This window comes from Cuculus canorus, chromosome 4 (assembly GCF_017976375.1).
Source record: "Cuculus canorus isolate bCucCan1 chromosome 4, bCucCan1.pri, whole genome shotgun sequence".
In the NCBI taxonomy this organism is placed as follows: Eukaryota; Metazoa; Chordata; class Aves; order Cuculiformes; family Cuculidae; genus Cuculus; species Cuculus canorus.
In genome coordinates, this window is record NC_071404.1 from 16,297,852 (window position 1) to 16,318,854 (window position 21,003).

A 21,003-nucleotide genomic window follows, 5' to 3' on the forward strand; every position below is an offset into this window, starting at 1 on the left:
CTGAAATACTGTTACTGAAATATAAGCACCTGTAAACATTTACAGACACTAATTGCGTAAAGCTTATAGACATTGCTCTGACCAAGTACATCTGTAAAAACAAGTTCCACAGCAATACAATTAAAGGATAATAAAATATGGCCACTCAGACTTTTGGCAAAGATTTTATAATTTTTATATAAAAATCTCAGTAAGAAATCAAGCAGAATATCTGACGGAAACATCTGCCTTACAACAAGTTCAAAAAAAAAAACAAACCCAAACAAACCCACAAAAGAAAAAAAAAGAAAAAAAAAGTAAAATTCCACCCCCCCACTCCTTTTTAATTATAAACCAGAATATCAACAAAACACTTAAAATAATCTCAGATTGTTTGGCAACTCATCACATCATAACAAGAGACACATTTGATCATAAGAAAAGTTTAACTTTATATACAACTTCACTTGAACATTTGCTCTTACCAGAGTTAATATACATTAAAAAAAGATTCTGGCAACAATACCAGGTTCTATTTTTAATACCTGTGTATAAAATGTAACATAAAATGCTGAAGCTCTAAAGTTAAGAGAAGTGACATTTGATTTCAATGGGTCCCTCTTCGTTGAAAAAAGACAAATACTGAAAGAACAGGTGTTTAGTTGCAAAATAAAACTGTTTCATTTCAGGGTAGTGTTGGATGATTGAATAAATCTAACCTAATACTATTTATTTCTTGAGTTTGGTAGTAAATTCACAAGTGAAAATATAATCTAGTCAGATTACATTTTAGATTTTATACTTTGTCACAAAAGTGAACAGAAAGGAGCCGAGTCCCTTTCACTATGCTAAACTACTTTAATGCATGCGAGAAAAATACCAACTGTCTGAGCATATTTTGGAGACCTTCAGGTTTTAGACAGCGTTGGGAGAGCAGAGAGGAAGTTTCCTACTGACATCTGCATAGAATGTAAAATATATAATTAAAAAAACCCTAAGGTATATACTAAAGTTTACAGACCAATGCCTTCCATATAATAAATAAAATGTCCATTGTTGATTAGATTCATACACAGAGTAAAATACAACCTATTTTTACAAGTTTATATACAAAGCGTATTAGTAGGCCCAGGGGTGCCTCATGGGTTGGAAGCATCTGCATTAGCATGTCACATTGGGAAACCCCAACTTTCCAAGTCAGTGATAAAATATATAACTACTTTGTTTTTCATTCAGATACAAAGTAAACTTATTTTTCATTTGAAATAAATGTACATAATATTCTGTATAAACAGTAGTTTATAAAGCTGTTTAAAATGTAACTTAAAAGTACTGCATTGAATAACTCAGAGCTCTGAAACAAGCACGTGCAAATCCCTTTGCTTTAAAAAAAAATAAAATAGAAGCAAGATGTTTTTTTCTTTTGACTCTTCCATGGACAGTACTAGCTGGTAAAGATTATCGTTTTGCTTTCTTTACTGGCGTTTCCTCTGTTTTTTGCTGGCCTTTTCTCCGTACTGCTGTTGGGCTGTCTTCCCTTTTACGCTTAGCAGACTGTGCCTTTAACCTGAAAAGCATTATTAATAATTATTTTAACAATGGTAGGACCTGTAAAACAAACTAGGTGGTCAGGCACAATCCTGTTTAGAGGATGGAACTTCACTGTCCCGTCTCTGATGAATTACCAGGATACATTATTTAAAAGCTTACTACTAAAATATATACTAGCACAGGCCCTAGAGAGACCTTGCACGGTCTCATCACATCACAGGGTACTGCATGCTAGTTCTGCATGTTGAAGAGTGCTCACGATGCAGAATCTGGGCTAGAGCCCCCCCCTCCTTCCTCCAATGAAGAAAATAACGAGTCACATTATCTTGTGCCCTGTTTGACAAAGACAGAGGAATGGAACCAACAGCTTAACTCTCACATATGCAAGAGGGAGTAAAGGATGACAACATGTACCCTTATCCCTATTTAAACATTCATATATAAGCCCATCGCATTTCAGCTGCAATCAATTGTAAGTGTGGCTTAAACTTAGTCAATCAAGACAATTAACATGAGGTAAATGTGATTCCATGCATGACACAAATGTTCCTGAAGTTCTGCATGAAGACACTGCCACTTTTCAGAGTGGATGACAATTACATGTATTTGGCATATAATTCATTTTACAGGTAAACTACATGATGAACAGCAACTGTGCATCACATTTATTACTCCCACAGGATTTCACACTGTGACCTCAACTTTAAAAATTAAAAAGTGCACTAGGGAATGAGGGAAAGGGAAATATTTTCAAAACTCGACATAAGGACTTTTGCAGTTTCTTCTCTTATCAGCTGATCGCAAAAAGATCTTTGAAGCATTAGAATCATGTCATCATATGTTGCTTTAACATGAACTACAGCTGCTCTTCCTCCCATTCATGAAAGGAGCGCAGCTTGAATTAAAATATTGCATAACAGTTTTTTCAGATTCTCTCAAGAGGTTTCTGAGGACAGAAAAAAAACAACCCTAGTCTCACAAATGTTAAAGAAAGGAAGAAAAAGAAAAAATGTAAACAGAAGAAAATCCTTTAAAAGATTCTATATATCACAAAAGAACAGAACAGAGTGAAGGTAGACTGCTGTTCAAATTTTGAAGTAGTATATTACATATAAGGAAAGGATCAATGTATTGGTTTCCAAAACAAGTAACAGAAGTGGTTTCAACTTCAATACTTACTGTGTCAATGGAGGAGATTTATTAATTTTTGTATCGCTTGGAGATCTCTTTTTCGCTGCTAGGTTCTGTCGTTTTGTAGGGGAAACTGAAGTTGGACTCCTGCCTTTAGAAGCTGCACGTGTGGTTGGCTTGCTGGGCTGCTTTCTGTAATACAAAGAAATGACAAATGTATATATACTTTTATCAAGTCACTTTCTTCTTGCATTCCAAGTGCAGAAAAAAAAAATAAGACTGCACAGTATTTGCAACAAGTAAATCAAAGTTGCCAAAAGAAACAGTGAAAAAACCCATTTGCATGCTTCAAGACTCAAGCTGCAATGCCAAGCTGTGTATTTTCATATCAAAAGTAGAATCAAAAGGCTACTTTACTGACAATATTTAGTATTTAACTAAATAAAAATCCTAGCTCCAAATCTACAATAATTCTAGCACATAAACGTCCATGTTTAAAAAAAAAGAGCTTGGAGTATCAGCAGAAAAACAAAAGAAGCAAAGCCAAACAGGCTATACAAGAAAAGAGAATTTGTTTATTCAGTGCAAAGAGCAAACTCGTATTAAATTCGGATAACGAAAAACTGGCTACTGGTGATCAGCTTCACAGTCTGGAAAACAGGTTACTTAAGTCAGAAAAACTGATAATCTAACAATGCTGAATATGAAAAAGCAGCACCTTCCACAGAATTAATCCCAAATGCTACTTATAAAATGCAGACTGTTTACAGCACCTAAAGATAGGGACGCTTTGTTAAAGTCAGCTAGAAAGATAGCGCTGGAAATCTGAGACAGAAGCCAAACACACACCTCTATAAATAAAAAAAGCAGTGGCTTCCAGAAGCAGTAAGAATGAAAACACTAATGTCTAAAATTCCATTACAATTTTAGAGTTAACAAGTGAGACTAAAGGAAGTTCCTTTGCCTTTATCAAAACAAAGCTGTTGTCTGCACAGTGGGAATAGTAAAACTTCACAGTTTTTATTTAAATGAAGACTACATAACCACTTTCTGATTCAACTCTGGAATTAGAACACCAAATTGGTCAGGAGTGTTGATCCGCTTGAGGGTAGGAAAGCTCCGCAGAGGGATTTGGGCCCAGGTCAACTGTATGAGGTTTAGTAAGGTCAAGTGCCAGATCCTGCACTTCGGTTGCAACAACCCCGTGCAACTCTACAGGCTTGGGGAAGAGTGTCTGGAAAGCTGCCTGGCACAGAACAACCTGAGGGTGCTGGTCAACACCTGAATATGAGCCAGCAGTGTGCTCAGAAGTCCAAGAAGGCCAAGACCATACTGCCTTGTATCAGAAATGGTGTGGCAGGACTAGGGAAGTGATTATCACTCTGTACTTGGCACTGGTGAGGCCACACCTCAAGTGTTCTGTTAAATTTTGGGCCTCTCACTACAAGAAGGGCATTGAGGTGCTAGAGGGCAATGAAGCTGGTGAAGGGTCTGGAGCACAAGTCTTATGAGGAGCGGCTGAGGGAATTGGGGTTGTTTAGCCTAGAGCAAAGGAGGCTAAAGGGAGGCCTTATTGCCCTCTACAACTACCTGAAAGGAGGCTGTAGCAATGTGGATGTTGGTCTCTTCTCCCAAATAACAAGTGATAGGATGAAAGGAAATGGCCTCAAGTTGTACCAGGGGAGGTTTAATTGGATAGCAAGAAAAATTTCTTTACTGAAAGAGTGAGAAAGCATTGGAATAGGCTGTTCAGGGAAGTGGTGGAGTCATCATCCCTGGAGGAGTTCAAGAAATGTGTAGATGTGTCAGTTTGTGACACGGTTTAGTAGGCACGGTGGTGATGGGCTGATGGTTGGACTTCATGATCTTAGAGGTCTTTTCCAACCTTAATTATTCTATACTGTGAACAGCGCTTCAAATAAGCTCCAAAGGCTAACCTATAGTATGATATCCTTAGAAATGAAGTAAATACAGTGAGTTTATTGAAATCTCACTGCAAACATAAAACCAAAGCCTATACACCAACTCTGCTCTGGAAGGCAGCAACGTAAATGAACGCTTCCTACAGCTGATACCTATCTTTGTTTCCAAAACAGCATCAAGAGGATGAGCTACGCTATAACTCAGTTGGCCTATAAAGGCAGACCCATGCTAAGGGAGATGAAGAATGGCTTCTTGAAAACAGAAGACTAGTTACCACACTAGTCTTCTGCAGTAAGAACACTTTCCAAGCTTGCAGATCACCATACTAGAAATTAAATCTTCTAGTGCTGCAGATCCAAATATTTAACATGGGCAATATTTGGAAAAACAAATGAACACAGAAAACCATGTTCATCTTCTTCCAACTCCAAATACCAAATGGCAAATTGCAAGTCAAGTCAGAGGTCCCTTTTTACCTACTGAAATAAGTGACCTTAGAGTCAGCTTCTGAGACATCACTAGGATGAAGACTGCCAACAGGATCAATTCTTACCTTTTGATGCATTCAAGTGTGTCTTTTGAGACCCTAACAGTTTATCCACCTCCACTTTTTTGCAGGTAGTAGAATTAAAATAAAAATTATTTGGGAAGACCTCATCAATTTTGAAAAGCAAAAACCCACAAGCAACAAAACCCCCCAAACCAACCCCACAACAACCGAGAACAACGTAGAAAAAGCGCTGCTATTGATGATGTCTCACATCACAACACACAGTTACCTCTGAGACTCCAATCTTCTGGCTGATCTAGTCGTGGCCCCAGAATGTGCTTCTTCTTCATCTTCCTCATCATCTTCCTCACCTTCCTCCTGCTCTTTTAGTTCGTCTTCAGAAGATGTTAATTTCCGACGTCTTCTTTCTGGCTGCTCCAGTGTTTCTGTCCATGTAAAATTTTACACACGTGCTATAATTTTCCAAAAGCCCTCCAAAAGGATATGGACACTTAGTTTAGAAAAGGTATTCTATCCATAAATCCCATTTTAAGTAAGTAATTTTCCATTTCCTTCATGCTTCAACATTTTTAATTCATACTTGTTTGACTTGATCTTGCTAACACGTTCACCACAGTTTACTTATGCAGCTCATAGCCAGAATTCATAGAAAATTCATAAGGCATTATAGAAGCATCTGGGATGTAGCAATTCTGACATGAGATTACAGCAATTTACCCATATTTACATAATATTTACACTAGCTGTAACTCAATAATTTTTCTCAAGAAAGGAAAATTGAATAAAGCTTATCTTGTGGCTATTAGTAAACAGAAAGGCACAGTAGTATCATCTCATTCTGTGCTACTCTTAACAGTTTCATGTTTTTACCAGTTTCCTCTGATTGAGCCAGAGAACGTCTGGTCTTTCTTCCCCTTTTACGCATAATCATTTCTGCTTTCTCAGCTTCATCTTCCTGAAAAAATAAAATGGAAGCAGGTAAGGTAAGGACAATTTATTTTAAATAAGAGACAGACATTTTTCATGGCATACTGCTTATAAGTTTACAAATTAAAACGGCTGCACTTACATTTGCTGTTTCTTTCTTACTAGATATGTCTGTACCTAAAAAGAAAAAATAAAACTTAATCCTGAATTTCACATCTTTTGCCAATCAGTTTAAAAAATTCTTTAAACTCTGTCAACTTTGCATAAACATCATAGAAGCCTAGAAAACATTTAAAGTCTCTAAAGTCTCTATCTAACTGAGATTATGGCTTTGTTGTATTTTGCTATATACAGAGACTGGGACAATGATTAAATTTTTTCTTTTTAAGCAGTAAGGCTTTATATGATTGACATTATTTATTGCTTTGTCGCATATGCTGCTCTGTTCCAGTGGAAAAGTAAAAGCTATTTATCCCTTTTAACTACTGGCAACCAATTACAGAATCAGAAAAATTTAGCTAGGAAGGGGCCTCTGGAGTCTACCTAGTCCAACCTCCTTTTCAAAGCATGGTTAAAATAATTAATCTAATCATACTGCTCAATATCTTCTTCAATTCGAAATAAGAAAGAGATTGTTTTACAAAGCTTTTGAGCTTTGTCAATTGAAATTATCTGCAACATTGCAAGCATAAAAATCCTTAGCAATGGAAGAAGTAACCTAAACAAAAGGATTTTTAGCTCTTTCCCCTGCCATAAAATTACTGCCTATTTTTGTTTTCTGAAAGCTACACAAAAGATAACACATACACTAAACCCATCACCAATTAAACTGATAGAACAAACAGAAGAATGTCACTGCAACAGATCAAAACCAGATCTGAGCAGAAACATATTGTAAAGTTCACACACAAGTTTTCTGGAGTTCCTTTGTTAAGGTTATGGGGAAAAACATTTACACAAAAGCAAATGAAATAAAATACAAAGATGTTTAACTATTCAATAAAGAGATGCAATAAACCAGGACTGTCTACTGCATTAAGTATGTTACAAAGTCTAACATATAATCAACATTTACTAGTTCTGTTGTGTTCAAAAGACAGATACTTCAAAATTCGGGTACGTTTTGGCACATTTGCAGCAAAATGGTTTTTGATTGAAAAATACTCCATTTAGGTACAAGACATGCCTTTCTAGGAGACTTGAGCCTCTCTTAAGGATTTGAAAGTGTAGTACTTTTGCCTCAAGATAAATATAAAAATAGCAAGGTAAAGTACTTAAAACTTACTAACTTTACAGGAGCAACCGCTGATTAGTGCAAAATAATTTTAGTTTCAAGTTCAGTGTCAGTGTTATGTGAGGATGCTGCCTTCAGAAACCAGATGTCTCTTAACTGCATGAGTTGTACTGACTGAAAACAAACTCAGCTTCCCACTCTATATACAAATCTGTTCCTGTCACAAACCCTTGTGCAGAACACACAGAAATTACCAGAATAAAGTGAACTGCACAGAGGGATTCCATTTTGTTTTCTTTTCACTGCCAGGGGTTTTCAACCCCCTTTCTCAGATAAATGCTAACATACGATGAAAAGTTTAACAGGATGTTTCATCCACTTCATATACTCTTCTTAATATCATTGTGATAACAACAGCCTTCTACCTGGAAAAAGAAATGTTACTTAACACACTAAATCAAGCTTTAAGTACACAGTCAGGCATCTGTTCTTTTGAACAAAATGCAAACCAGAATGCACTTTATATCTTTCTTACATTTGTCTGTTCTCTTTGCAGTTGATAGAAACCAAGTACCACATAACCAGCAGACCCTCCAGAGACAAGTATATGGATTAGAGCTGACATTTTAACCAACACGGAGAAAATAGGAAACAGTCCATGTGTGCAGTGAAGCTTACGTATCTGTAGAGATATTAATCCAGACACTCCAGAAGATTATTCTAAAGACCTGTTTTCTCAAATTTGTTGCATGAATGTTTGCACTTATTTATGAATAATTTTTTAACACACCTTTCAGGTTCATCTGCCTCCTGGAAGGATTTTAAAGTCTATTTTATGAATAGCCGTAATTAAAGAAGCCACTTTTAAACAACCAGTACAATTCAGACTCCATACAAGTGAAAAATCAACTATGCCATCTAAAAGTCACCAAAGTTTAATCCCTTAAAAATCACAGATGTTTGAATAGTAAAGAGAAATAGAAAAGCATCTCACTTTAATTTGAAGCACAAAAAGTACATTTCTGAGCAAAGGTAAATGATCATGATCTAAAGAGTCTGTAGCAGCTGTGAAAGGGGAAGAATTATCCCCTCAAGCTACCACTCAGCTCTTCAGGCACATATCCGCAGATAATCCAAGTAATGGAACAAAATTTGAAATTTTAGAACAGTTAATGTAGTAAGTGTGATTGGTAGTTACGGTATGGAAGAAAATAAGAAGAAATAGAAAACAGTCACTAAGAACCAGTTTGATGAGGTACCTACTTGTCCCAAAACTTTGCCATGTCCCTATCCAGACAAATTTTTTGGGGTTCTACAATACATTACTCAGCACTTAATGCTGCTGCAACTTTGAAACAAGGTGTTATCAAGATACTCTTTTTTAAAATAAAAAATTCAGTAAGAATTAGGGAGAAGTCTTCAGATGTTTTCACACATTGATAATGCTGACTGCCAAAGATGATGTTTAAAAGAGACCCATGTGATTTCTTGAACGTTCTTCTATTTCTTCCATTTTTTGTTTTTGCTTACCTGTTTGAGGTGTTTTCCCTCTACTTGCAAGGACAGGAAATGGCAGCTGAAATGAAAAAAATTCTTAATTTAAAGAAAATCAGAAAACCCCAAGGTTTTATTACATAAACACAGAAACTTGCTTCCTTTCATAGTAGAACATATTTGCAAATCTGGAAAATATGAACATTCTGATGAGCACATACGAAATTTGTACTCAGTTCAACAGTAGCATGCATTTTTCCACTTATGACAAAAATTTGAGATGCTCAAATCAGCCCATAAACAAAAGAAATCATGGCAGTTTCAGTAACTTAATTGACATTAAAATCATTGCAATGAAAGACAAAGTTAAAACCAGTTTCAGTCAAATACATATCTGAAAACTTAATTATCAACAATAAAAAAAAAAGCTTAGGACAGTTACTTATGTAACCACACACACAGATTTGCAGATTCATAAATCACCACAATTTTCTATTTAACTAGAAAGCAAAAAGAGCTATGTATAATCTACTATGACGACTGTCCAAAAAATCCATTTGCTTTCATCACTGAATGGCTACACTAGGATGTCTACAGTTCCTTTGAAGTAGCAACATGTTCTCAAAGCAGCCTAGGGGAAACTGTCATGCAAAGACAACATCTCACATTACAGAACCATTATCTCAGAGGGAGGGCAGATATCGCTCCTCCTGGAGCCAGCCTGAAACTGACTGACCACCAATCAGTCATTGCTAAGAAGTATGAGACCTTTAAAACAGTTGAACTAGAACAAGATGATTCTGTTCCAGTACTGAAGGTGCCAGGGTATATCCCTATTTTTAGATGGATTTTAAAATTAATTTTAATTCTTGTTTGAAAAAATTCAAAACAACCTACCACCATCATCAAAAAAAACACCAAAAAAACCCAACAAAACAAAATTAAACAAAAAACCAAACACCAAAACCCACACCAGTTCAAATTACATTTTATTGAATTAATATTTGTGGAAACATTTTGATTAGGAATTCTGAAACAAAACTCCACCACAACTATAGAAGTAACGGGACCTGAAAGGCTGCCTGAAACACTGTAAGGACAGGACAAGCAGGGACAAGAAACCATGCCAGCTGGTACATCACCAGACAAGCAGGCAGAAAACATGAGTTTCAGAATGACTTCATTTTTAAAATCACACCTTTTCTATGCAATAACTTTGATTCTGACATAAAGGAATTCTCATGAGAGGATCCTTCCACCCAGAATAAATCCAACTAGTTGCACTCCACAAGTATGCCTGATCCATTACTACTTCGCACTGTAATCAAGCCAGGTTGCAGAAACACTCGCAACAACATACCTTCCTAGCAGTGAATGTACTTCACGTGGGTTAAGATATTGAGATACTGCTGAGCTTTAAAAGACACAGGTATGTTTCGAGAGCTCTTAAGTTACTAACCTTACGTTACTAACCTTACGTTACTAACCTTAACTTAAGTTAGAATATCCCTAACTTCTGAATGAACTGCACACATTTAGATAATACAACTGCATTACAGAATACTTTATTTTACAACTATTAAAAACTTCTATGAGGTATTACCATGATAGGTTCAACAGAATAAAAAAAATTCAAGGTTTTGAAACAAAATCACCCTTGATTTTCAGGCCAAAATCACTCTCAGCACAAATCAAGACACGTAGATTTGTATTAAGTATGTTGCACTAAGTTTGATCCTGTCAGCTTACTCGCTGTGTTCTGACTTAGTAGTTTATTTTGCTTACACAGTTATATTAGGATATACTACTAATAGCTTTTGTTTGCTTAGACTGAACTCTATTATCAAGTTTTCTGTAAGATGTTTCTGAAATACCGTTAACTGCTAAACAGAAAAATGGCTCTTTAATTACTGTGTTTAAAAGCACCCAAACAAAATAAAGGCACTTACATTCCCAGTGCTCAAATCAGCTTTTGATTCCCCACCTGAGGGAAGAAATATGAATTCAGAACTTGAATGTCACTGTTTTTCTTGTTTTCCCATACAGGTATTATGAGCTACTTACCACCAGGCTGTACAGCTTCAAGAGGGTATTTACGAGGCCTTCCCCTTTTCCGCTTCACTACTACAGGCTGATTTTCCTATTAAAAGTAAAGGACGTTTTAGTTACTGTAAATGACATTTAGCACTTGAGCAATATCAGAGACTGTTCCTAACTTCCTAAGGTAATAGTAACATAAATAGCACTCAGTTTAAAAATATAGATGAGAAATGTTTCATATGAAGAGACATTGCCTATTATGAGATCCACTTATATAGCTGAAAAGGAACAAGATAATTCCTGATTATACAAAATTCTCTGTGGTTGGCCTCAGGTACAAAGCATGCCTGAGAACACAATGCTTTTTGCCCCCTTTCCTGCACTAACTCTTTAGCATTTGGTCTCACAAATGCTGCTGGCTTACCCTACACATTCTGACCCATCTTTTTAGTCTCATGATGACTCCAAACTTTGTATCTTGTGAGCCCTTTTTCCCAATGCCATATAGAACAGGCTGCATCTTCCAACAGTTAAGCCAGTGCTATTAAACAGCCAATAGCCTAGTTATCCCAATATACAGACAGGTGATGTTCTCTACTTAGTAAAAAAAGGCCCCTTACTTTAAAATTGTCTTTCAGAGCTTCAAGTGATTAATATGTTCAGACCACGAAAAGCCTTAATCTCAGCTCACAACATCCCCAATAAAAGACCTTCTCCTCTTCACAAGGAAGGTTAACTGCCTCATTCAGCATTTACTTAAGTCTAGCTATGGCTCTGCAATGGATTTTAGTGACTCGAGCCTCGAGTGAAAAAAAAGTTATGCGTTTATTCTTTAAATTTTCTCCCACTTTCAAATTAAAGGCCATAAAAAGCAAATGACAAAATCCAATGTCTTTATGAGAACTGTGTCTATTTTTAAGGGCCAGTAACAATTTTAATCTCCAGGGTTCAGACATTTGTTTACAACAACCACTGTAGAATACCACAAGCATATGCCTAAGAGAATTGTTGAGTGATAGCCAAGTCATATTTGCTAGAGACTATAAACTGTCCACATCACTGATGAAAACATGATTTCTATATAATATAACACTATAGAATTGCTTTCTATACAATCTGTAAGTACTGTTATGTACTTACAGATGTAGGAAGGCTGTTACTTCCTCTTCAATAATCATCCACTTATGTCTTATGGTCTGCAAGTTTATACTTTCTGACAGAGAACTACGTGAGTCTTTGGTACTTTACAGTATTTCTGTGTTGGTGAAGTCAAAGTTTTAACATTGCCGTCAACAAAAACCAAGACAAAGTATTTATTTTCAGTGTGAACCTGCATTATCTCAGTTAGTTAAAATGAACAAGACCACTTACCTCTGGAGAATTTTCATTGGATTCTAGCCCATGCTTTTCCTTTTCAGACATTTCCTGTTCGATGGCAAATTCATCTTCACACATACAAAAAAAAAAAAAGAGAGAAACTGTACACCTTTGTTTTATCAGACAAAGAGAAAAGTATAACCTACAATCTCTGCATTAAAAGCATTATTTCATTTTGTAGCCCAAACCCACTCATTCCCTAGAAACCCTCATCAGAAATTAACACTATTTGCCTTGTAGCAACAATATATTGGTCTGCCAGAATGCTTCCTTAACATTAGATGCGGTATGCAGGTCTGCTACTGTAAGGTAAAAACAAAAGCTTAAAAGTATGACCTACTGTAAAATGGTAAGATAAATACAAGCCAGTATTCTGTTTTCTCCTGCATTCCATGAAACAGGAAGGCGAGGATACAAGCTCATTGGAGAATAGTTTCAGACACGTTAACATACTCACTGAAGAGACAAAACTATAAATAGGTCAAACTAACACAGGGAAGATATTCCCTCTGTTCACACAATGACAGCCTGAATCTACAACATAGCCAATATTAATACTATTAACACATCTTTTATTATTTGTTTTAGTGCAATTAGAAAGTGAACTATGATAATGTACTTGTGCACTCTTTTCTGGTTGGTTTCTGTACAGAAACAAACAGGACTGATTTTGATGGTGAATATGTTATATGGCTATTTTTTTTTTTTTAGGGAAGAACACATTTTATTTTTGGTCAGAGCTTGAAGTTCTTCTTGTTGCGTATCCCAATCTTGCTATTTCCATATCCACCTGTTTATCTACAATTAGCCTTCCTACTCAAGGTACTTACTGAAGCAATAATGGAAACATAAGATCTGCTCTCATCATTAAAGCAACTAGGATTAATGTATTCTTTGATAGCAGTAATAGAACACACAGCAACTAGAGAATATACGCAAGTATTTGCTGGGATCAAACTGGGATCAAGTTCCCTATTTCTCTCAGAATCATTCAAATGAGAAGACAACACTCAGCATGGGTTCAGAAAACTACCCAAAACAGGCAGTTTCATTACCTTTTTCTTCCATAGTATTTTTAGGAGGTGTATGCTTTACATCAATTTCTTTGGACACTTCTGCTGTATCACCTGAAATAACTTCCTACATTATTTTGAAACAACAAAGAAAAGAGCATTTTACTACAAATTAAAGATCATTGTCTGTTACTTATACTAAAATTCCCCCCCACCCCAATATACAAGTAGTTATTTCATTCATCAAGATTTTGTAATATCTCTTAAGAACTTTGATGCTGAGAAGCTTCATCAGAATCAATGGGTGTCACAGTCTCAAATAATGTGCACGTACTCTTAAAAGGAATATGTATTTTGTCCTGAGTTCCTGTTTTGACTTAAAAGGGATCAGTGAAAACCCGGAACGCGGAAACTGTACCCTCTTGCAGTTCTCAGACCAGTATGACCATGAAGATACTCAACTGAGTGGACAGCTGGGATTCAGCAATGCACAATGCTATCCTAAGCTCCTAGCTATTGTGCAAATCAGTCCACCACACCTCAAAGAGATTCAGGTGCTGTGAACAATAACACAGACTCCTGCCTTTTTTTTTTTTTTTAAAAAAAAATTGTCTCCCCCTTTAAAAGCAAGTATCATTCTACAGTCGGTTATTTTGTATTTAATTGTATGTAAAAGTACTTTACAGTTCATAATGAAAATACTGCCCAAAATAAACTGCTGCAGAAATAACTTAAATGTCTATCTTATTTACATTACAATTACAGATCATTAAAAGACAAAAATATTCTTAAAAATACCTTGAAGTTATCAGGATTCATTTTGGAACATGGACTTTGTTCATCACTTTTTCTCACATCTTGAGCAATCATCTGGTTACCTGGAAAAACAAACAACATTAAGTGTTAAAAAAGTGCCTCCTGCATTTGTCAGATTTTGGTGCCACTTTTATATCAGCTCATCATTAGTGCGATTCAAAAGATTCTGAAAAGCAGCATCTTATTTACAAAAACATGAACAGAAAATTATGTTAACTCCTATTCAAGAAGGGAAGGCAAAATAACTACAAAAAAGAATTCCCTGTTTCTTCTAAGTTATAGTTTGGATTTGGGTTTTTATGGTTTTAAAGATAAGCTCAAAATTGAAATTTGACAAGTAGCTCATCAAGAAATAAAACACCAACCCTGACTTCAACTCAACCAGAGACAGAGAAAGTAGTTTATGTTATGTGGGACACTACACTGAATACAGTGTGACTTCTAATTACTATTTAATCACATCAAAATTTTTAGCAGCAGATAAAAACTATCATAAAAACTGCCATTAGGAATTATCGTAACTTTTGGAATTGTTCTGATGCTGAAAAGACAAAAGCAGTTGAGAGCAGAGCTTGAATAGATATCATGTAGTCAGTCTCATTATGTCAACCAAATGTCAAAACTTAATTCCAAGTTAACGTTTCATAACTTCAACTTAGAAATGTTTATGCCATTCAATGGACTGAATTTTTGTTTCTGGACAGAGAAAAGGTTACACTAAAACTTATTTCTTTCCAGTGTAACAGAAGGAGGCATCCAGCCTCAAGAAGTCCATCAAACGACTAGATTTTTCTCTGATGATCAGCCTTCCTCAACTTTATGTTCCTTTCCCATATTTTATTTAAAAAGAACAAAATTAGCAATTATTTTAAAAGACTAAACAAAAAAGTTCATTCATTTACAATCAAAAAAGCTACTATAATACTCTTCTGTGCAGTATTAGATTTGTTATCATATTTTTATCAAATATGTAGCATTGAAGTTGTTTTGAGAAGAACAATTGCTTTGGAGTCTGTAATTCCCCATATTGCACTGTTCCTGCAAAATACCACTTTATGGCCTAACTCCAGTAGAACATTGTTTTGTATAGTTTTGTATCACTTACATTTTTCTTTATCCACTGTTCCTGAAGATTTACATTGTATTCCACCATGTTCTTGAGTGGTCTGGTTATCCACATTTTCCATCTAAAACACAAAAAAAGATAACTCCTTACTTTCTTTTTTTCCCATAATGTTTATAACCACAGAAGGAAGAAACTTTTTCCTACTTGCTCCTTTCAAGTACAACATGCATTAAAATGGAAAGTAGCAGTACTACAAAAGCAATTTATTTGTAGGCCTCAAGTAATGTTACTACTGTAGGATAGCACCATGAAAGAACTTCTGGCTTGTGGTACTTTCACAATTTCCAGTTGATATTTTTAACAAAAAAAGCCTCAGTTTTAATTAAGCACCCTACTATTTGCTTTAAAAGCAGTTTATCATGGCAACTCATAGAAAACACTTTTGTTTTGATTCAGAAGGAGGACACTCTCCTACATGCAGGAACAGAAGAAGCATCTCACTACCACCAGAAATGTGGCCAAACAGAATTACAATATAATAATAAATAAATTTACTACTCAAGTTTAAGAAAACAAAATGACATTTTTTAGCTTGTCATCCGTGTTAAATGTCTTGTTTCTGCTCCATAAGAAAAACTTTACATGTGTAACTTTCCCAGTCATTCCTTTGAAACTTATAAGCTCTAAGTTCTTGTGAAATCACAGTAGATTGCATTAAAAGAACATGTTTCTAGTCCCAAGCCCTAAGAATAATCCCTATTTTTGTCCTCTATTCAAGGGGAGGGCAATCAAGCTTCTCCTTTCCACCAGTTAACAACAGTCTTGAAATAGTCATAGACCATGTAATAACAATACAAGAAGATTTATTTACTGGCAAATGTGAAAGAATAATTAGACATCAACCTACACAGCTGCACAGTCTCAATATACATAGGCTCTATACATACAAAAAATAATATTTTCCTTTAGAGAGTATTTAATGTAAATAGAAGTAATTGCAAGTAAGAAAGAAAAGCAGCACAGACGCAGACTGTAAATTTAAAAATCAAGTACTTACATGAGAAGTTTCTCTTTCTAAAGTGATATTCTTCTGCAGCAAGTCTATTAAAAAATAATCACAAAAATAATCAGAAAAGCTAAGCAAGAGTGAAGTATTACAGCATCCTCTACTTCAGCTCTCTGAAAGGATTCCAGAGTACCTGAAACTATAGAAAACTTACTTTCAGTGCTGGAAATAAGAGGCATCCAATCTTCTCTTTAACAATACTTGAACAATAAAATAAAAATAAATGACATGGATTTCTAAATCGTAAGGTAACTGAGAATCACTTAATGGCTAAAATACAGGTAATCATGGGCTTGCATCTTCAAAATATTTCAAATACAGTTCTGGCATTTGAATGAAGCATAATTCTGTCCACCACAACTCTAGATGCTGGACCACAGGATGAAGTAAAATGCAATGAAAACTCTGCCGTACCATTATGCTTCCATCATTGTGCTAGTGAGACCTGTAGCTGATACAGTGCATATATGGAAATGGCCCAACTGACAGATTCTACTGCACTCTAACTCCGTCTGTGATAAAGTAGAGCCTTAGCCTTCCATATTGAAAGAATGTGGAAAATAATTATGAATAATGGGAAACGATGAGTGCTCTGCAGTTTTGAAAAAAATTCCTTAACTTTCAAAGTAATTTCATCCAGCTACATAAAGAGAATAGAGAAGCTGCTCCACTGAGTGTTCTACAAAACCCCTAGTGGGATTCATAAAAGCACTGAATTAATATTTGAATTTTTAAAAGAGCTGCTAAAACATTCCAAACAGATTTATGTTCTTATTGTAGCTAAAACTATGATCCAATACAACCACTCTATTCTACACAGAACTTTAAATAAATTGTGGTTTATTTCTTAAATGTACATGTTTTAGCAACAATTCTTTTACAGCTATTCTGTTTAGTTGCACAACATCTTTCAATTTTTAAAGCAGTGTCAAATGAAGAGCTAGATCCTACCCACTCAAGCAGCAATGATTTGTTTACATTCCAAGGAATCTTGGACTACTCAACTACTGTGTCTGCTGTTCATACTAATGACAGGACACACACTTGTCTTTTAAACAACTTCCTTTTACGTACGTTGAGCTATATGTACATATGCATGTACATATACAAATAAAGAGAGATTATTGGGGGGGGGAAGAAAAAGAAAAAATCTCTACCAAGAGCTACGAAGCACTATTCTTCAGTGTGTGTCACATCCAATGTGATTTACACAACAAATGTATTTTCATTAAAAATTTTACATGGAACAAGATTATCATAGTTCAGTCAGCATGTTTTAAATTTTAAGTACTGTCTGCTTCGGTGATTGAGTGATGTGAAGAGGCAGAGTTTTTCTGACACTTCAAAGAAATCTCACAGTAAAGAAAAAATGGTTACAGTTTTGAATCTGCCATCTGGAAGACTACATTCTTCTAGCCCATTCTCAGGGTTTCCATTTTTTTTCTCATGAGCAGAGCTTGCCTCATCACTTAGAAGAATACACATCACCATTAAACCAAGTATATGAATTTGACCTACTCCAGGAATAAGAAGGGATCCAAAGTTTAATACCAATGCCTACATCTCAACCTTACTCCTAGTTTTGCCTTTATTTGGTGAATGGTTATTTTGGTATGCATGTCTAAAAATTTGCAAGTGGGCTTTACAGTGTGCCCTTTCATAGCATTTAGGCTTTCAGCTGCAACTCTCCATAAGAGGAAATGCATCTTTAACCTCTTGGATTCTATATACAGCAGTATCACTGGCATCCTTGTAATTCACTTTAGTTTTGCTTGTTATTCCATTAACTGAGGATTAACTCTCATCTGGTAGTGTTGTAAACATATTTGTAATGCATCTGGAGCACAAAATCCATCAAGATGGGAACAAAGTAGGGGTTTGTTTCTGCTTTAATAGAAAAGTCAAACAACTGAAACGTTTTAAAATAGTATGGGTTTGGGAAACAGGGATTTCCCCCCCCCCTTCTTCATTTAAGATTAATTTAATATACAGAAAAGGAATTAATGAGCACAGATCCCAGCTGACTAATCAAGATACCTAGCTAGGTGCTTACCTACTTATAAGTGCTCTTCAAATTTCAGTGGATGGCCAGATACAATTTTACCTTCAAGACAGCAAAAAAACCCAAACCAAACACCAAACAAGCTTTCTGTAAGTCTCTCTGACTTACAGTCATACAGTACGTACTGTTGTCATATCCTCAAAAGGCCTGTCACAACATCCGGTAAGGATGTTCTATGCTTAAAAGGATGGAAGTCATTCTTTGACGTTTCTGTATCTTTCCAAGCAAAAGTTATTTTCTATTTATTGTTTTTAAATAAAACATTAGCAGTCTACTTGTTTAAAATCCTAAATGCTTTCCCCTTTCTTTCAGCATATCATATTGGAAGGATTGCCTGACCCTCCATTTGTTCCCACAAGCCAAATGCAAAGCCACAGGAACTCCTGGAAGCATTTCAAAATTTCTGCAGGGTTTGCTTCTATCCATCTATACGCATCAAATCTACATGACCCTTATCATAAGAAATAGTCAAATCAGTATGAAAAGTAAACTGCTATCGGAATAAAAGTCACCTTTTTGAAACTCTTTAGTATGAGGATCCACATATCCCTCTTCACTTCTTGGACTTTCAGGCTGTTGTGGCTAAACACAAAATCAAAGGAAACAAAAATATCACAGGTATCCAGAACAAGCACATCTCCCTCCCTCATATCATGATGAACACTGTCTTACGATGATCTACAAGACTTCAAAAAAAAGACTTAAACCTGCGGTCTTGAGCAGCCTGGTCTTGTGGGAGGTGTCCCTGCTCATGGCAAGGGGGTTGGAATTAGGTGATCTTTAAGGTCCCTTTCAATCCAAACCATTCTATGAATCTATTATTATTATTAAAAAAAGTTTTCCTATTAAGACAGCAGTATAAATGTTAATAAGGAACACTGACAGAGCTCAGTGATATTACCGTTGAACAGTACAGTGCCTTAACCTTGACCTTAGAGTTAACACTGGCACCAGAGTTCAGTTTAACAAAGAGGTCTCAGGAAAAATCTCAGGAAGTCAAGGTGCAATGACTACTCAAAGATGAGTTCCAAACACCAGCAACATTCTAGAAATGTTCACATATACCAAAAAATATGTATCATCTGCAATGTATAACAAGGTACAGGGAATTATTCTCAACTCTTTTTTTTTTTTTTTGCTTTTTTAAATTCAACTATATATCAGCTATATTTTACCGATGCATAGAAAAGTACACTTAGCTCCATATAGCATTAAGACAGATCTGAACACTGTAAATTTAGATACAGTGCCATGTGAACATGGTTATATTGACTCTAGGACTATCTTATGCCGGCAAATAGTGCACCAGGCAGAACTCAACTCAAACCAATAAATCTCACTAGACTGAAGTTCACTTCGATTTTCCTGAAGTGCATCCCAGGCATCAAAACCATAGTTCAGAAAAATTCAACTCGCTTGCCCTGGAGTTGAAGCCAGTAACCCTCGCAGTTCCATCCTTTCATAGATGCTTAAGAGTCTCTGAACAACGTTCTTTGTCAAAATTCTTATTGTCAGAGTTTGGGAAGATACAAATAGATGGATTCAGTCCTGTGTCTGAATGAAGAATTAACCCATCTGTAATCCTACTATGGACCACAGCACAGACACACAAATGGACAGGCTCAACTTTGGGGCTCATGGTCACTTACAGCTTGTGTAAGACCAATACCCTGAATTATCCAGGGTGCCTTTTTCTTCTGTCACAGCAGATAATGGGCTGTAGTTATCACAGTAGAGAACAGCAGCAAGAGTTCCTCAAATACATAAAGAATGTGTGAGCCTGAAGACTGGCATGGAAATGATACAACAATATGAACAGCAGTGTATATTTACAACTCCAACACTAAGTGCTAAGGCATGTATGACTATTACAAGTACTATCACAAGCGACATGCACACAGCATGACCAGCTCTTAAAAAAAGCAAACTTGAACGTCATGGTCACAGGAAGAACATGGCTGGGGGTGGGTCAGGGATTGGTTCTACCACAGAGTTAACATGGACAGCCTACAATCTAAATGCAGCTGCTTAGAAAAGCACAGCTGAATAATCTGAAAAATGACCCTTTGAAAGTTTAAGTTCAATGCCATTTTTTCTGTATAAAAATCAAAAGGTATAGTAAGAAGCCCGAGCAAGATGCATAATTATACAAGATATAGTCAAAATTTTCAAAACAACATAAATACCTCTTCAGTTCTCAAGTTAGTTTCAAATTCTAGTTCTTCTGTCAACTTTGGTAAAGATGCATTATTGCCTAATGAAATACAAATATGTAAAGATTATTAGATTACATTAAGCTGCATTTATCTCACGCTACAGTAGGATGCTATTTCTCAGTACCACCTCATGAACATAGCACATGAATTTAATCCCTTCCTGTAGGCAATGGAAACAATAGCAAGTCTGTCTGCAGCAAACCAGCTCAAAAAACCCCAACTTGGCAGCTGCAAGAACACAAGTACTTTTATGTTTTACTTAAGTACAAAAGGATTGGAAAATATGGGCTATCAGGATTTATCACAGCTTATTTATGAATTCTCATTTTGGCTTTCTTTTTTCTTGCTTTTCCTTTAAAAATACCAACAAGTTTTCAGAGAAAATACCAAACAGTAAATTACCTCTATACGAATTAATGCAGAGTTTTCTTTAAATAATAGTTTTCTTTAAATGACAATAAGATCTAAATCTCTAAGTTCTAAAACTATAACCACTGAAAATACACAATTTCCACAGAGACTGAAAGCTTAGTCCTGTTAGTGTCAATGTCATTCCAGAAAATCTTAAACCCCCACCCATTTCATTCCCCATATGAA

General features: G+C 35.7%; 1 protein-coding gene across 2 annotated transcripts in view; it reads right to left on the minus strand.

Annotated features, from left to right (window-relative positions):
* Positions 1–283: 283 nt before the first annotated feature.
* The window catches only part of BOD1L1 (biorientation of chromosomes in cell division 1 like 1), a 37,532-nt gene continuing 16,812 nt past the window's right edge, over positions 284–21,003 (minus strand). The window contains exons 11-25 of one of the 2 annotated variants that reach the window (XM_009561610.2): positions 20,377–20,444; positions 18,703–18,772; positions 16,120–16,163; positions 15,102–15,183; positions 13,979–14,058; positions 13,223–13,307; positions 12,162–12,235; positions 10,815–10,890; positions 10,700–10,734; positions 8,787–8,832; positions 6,165–6,199; positions 5,966–6,050; positions 5,364–5,520; positions 2,710–2,853; positions 284–1,546 (exon numbers count right to left, since the gene is read on the minus strand). In XM_009561610.2, coding sequence (XP_009559905.2) covers positions 1,438–1,546; positions 2,710–2,853; positions 5,364–5,520; positions 5,966–6,050; positions 6,165–6,199; positions 8,787–8,832; positions 10,700–10,734; positions 10,815–10,890; positions 12,162–12,235; positions 13,223–13,307; positions 13,979–14,058; positions 15,102–15,183; positions 16,120–16,163; positions 18,703–18,772; positions 20,377–20,444 — 1,190 coding nt within the window. In that variant the 3' untranslated portion in view covers positions 284–1,437. Of the gene's footprint in view, positions 1,547–2,709; positions 2,854–5,363; positions 5,567–5,965; positions 6,051–6,164; positions 6,200–8,786; positions 8,833–10,699; positions 10,735–10,814; positions 10,891–12,161; positions 12,236–13,222; positions 13,308–13,978; positions 14,059–15,101; positions 15,184–16,119; positions 16,164–18,702; positions 18,773–20,376; positions 20,445–21,003 lie in introns of those variants that run through there. The other variant, XR_008449586.1, reaches the window with a different exon arrangement.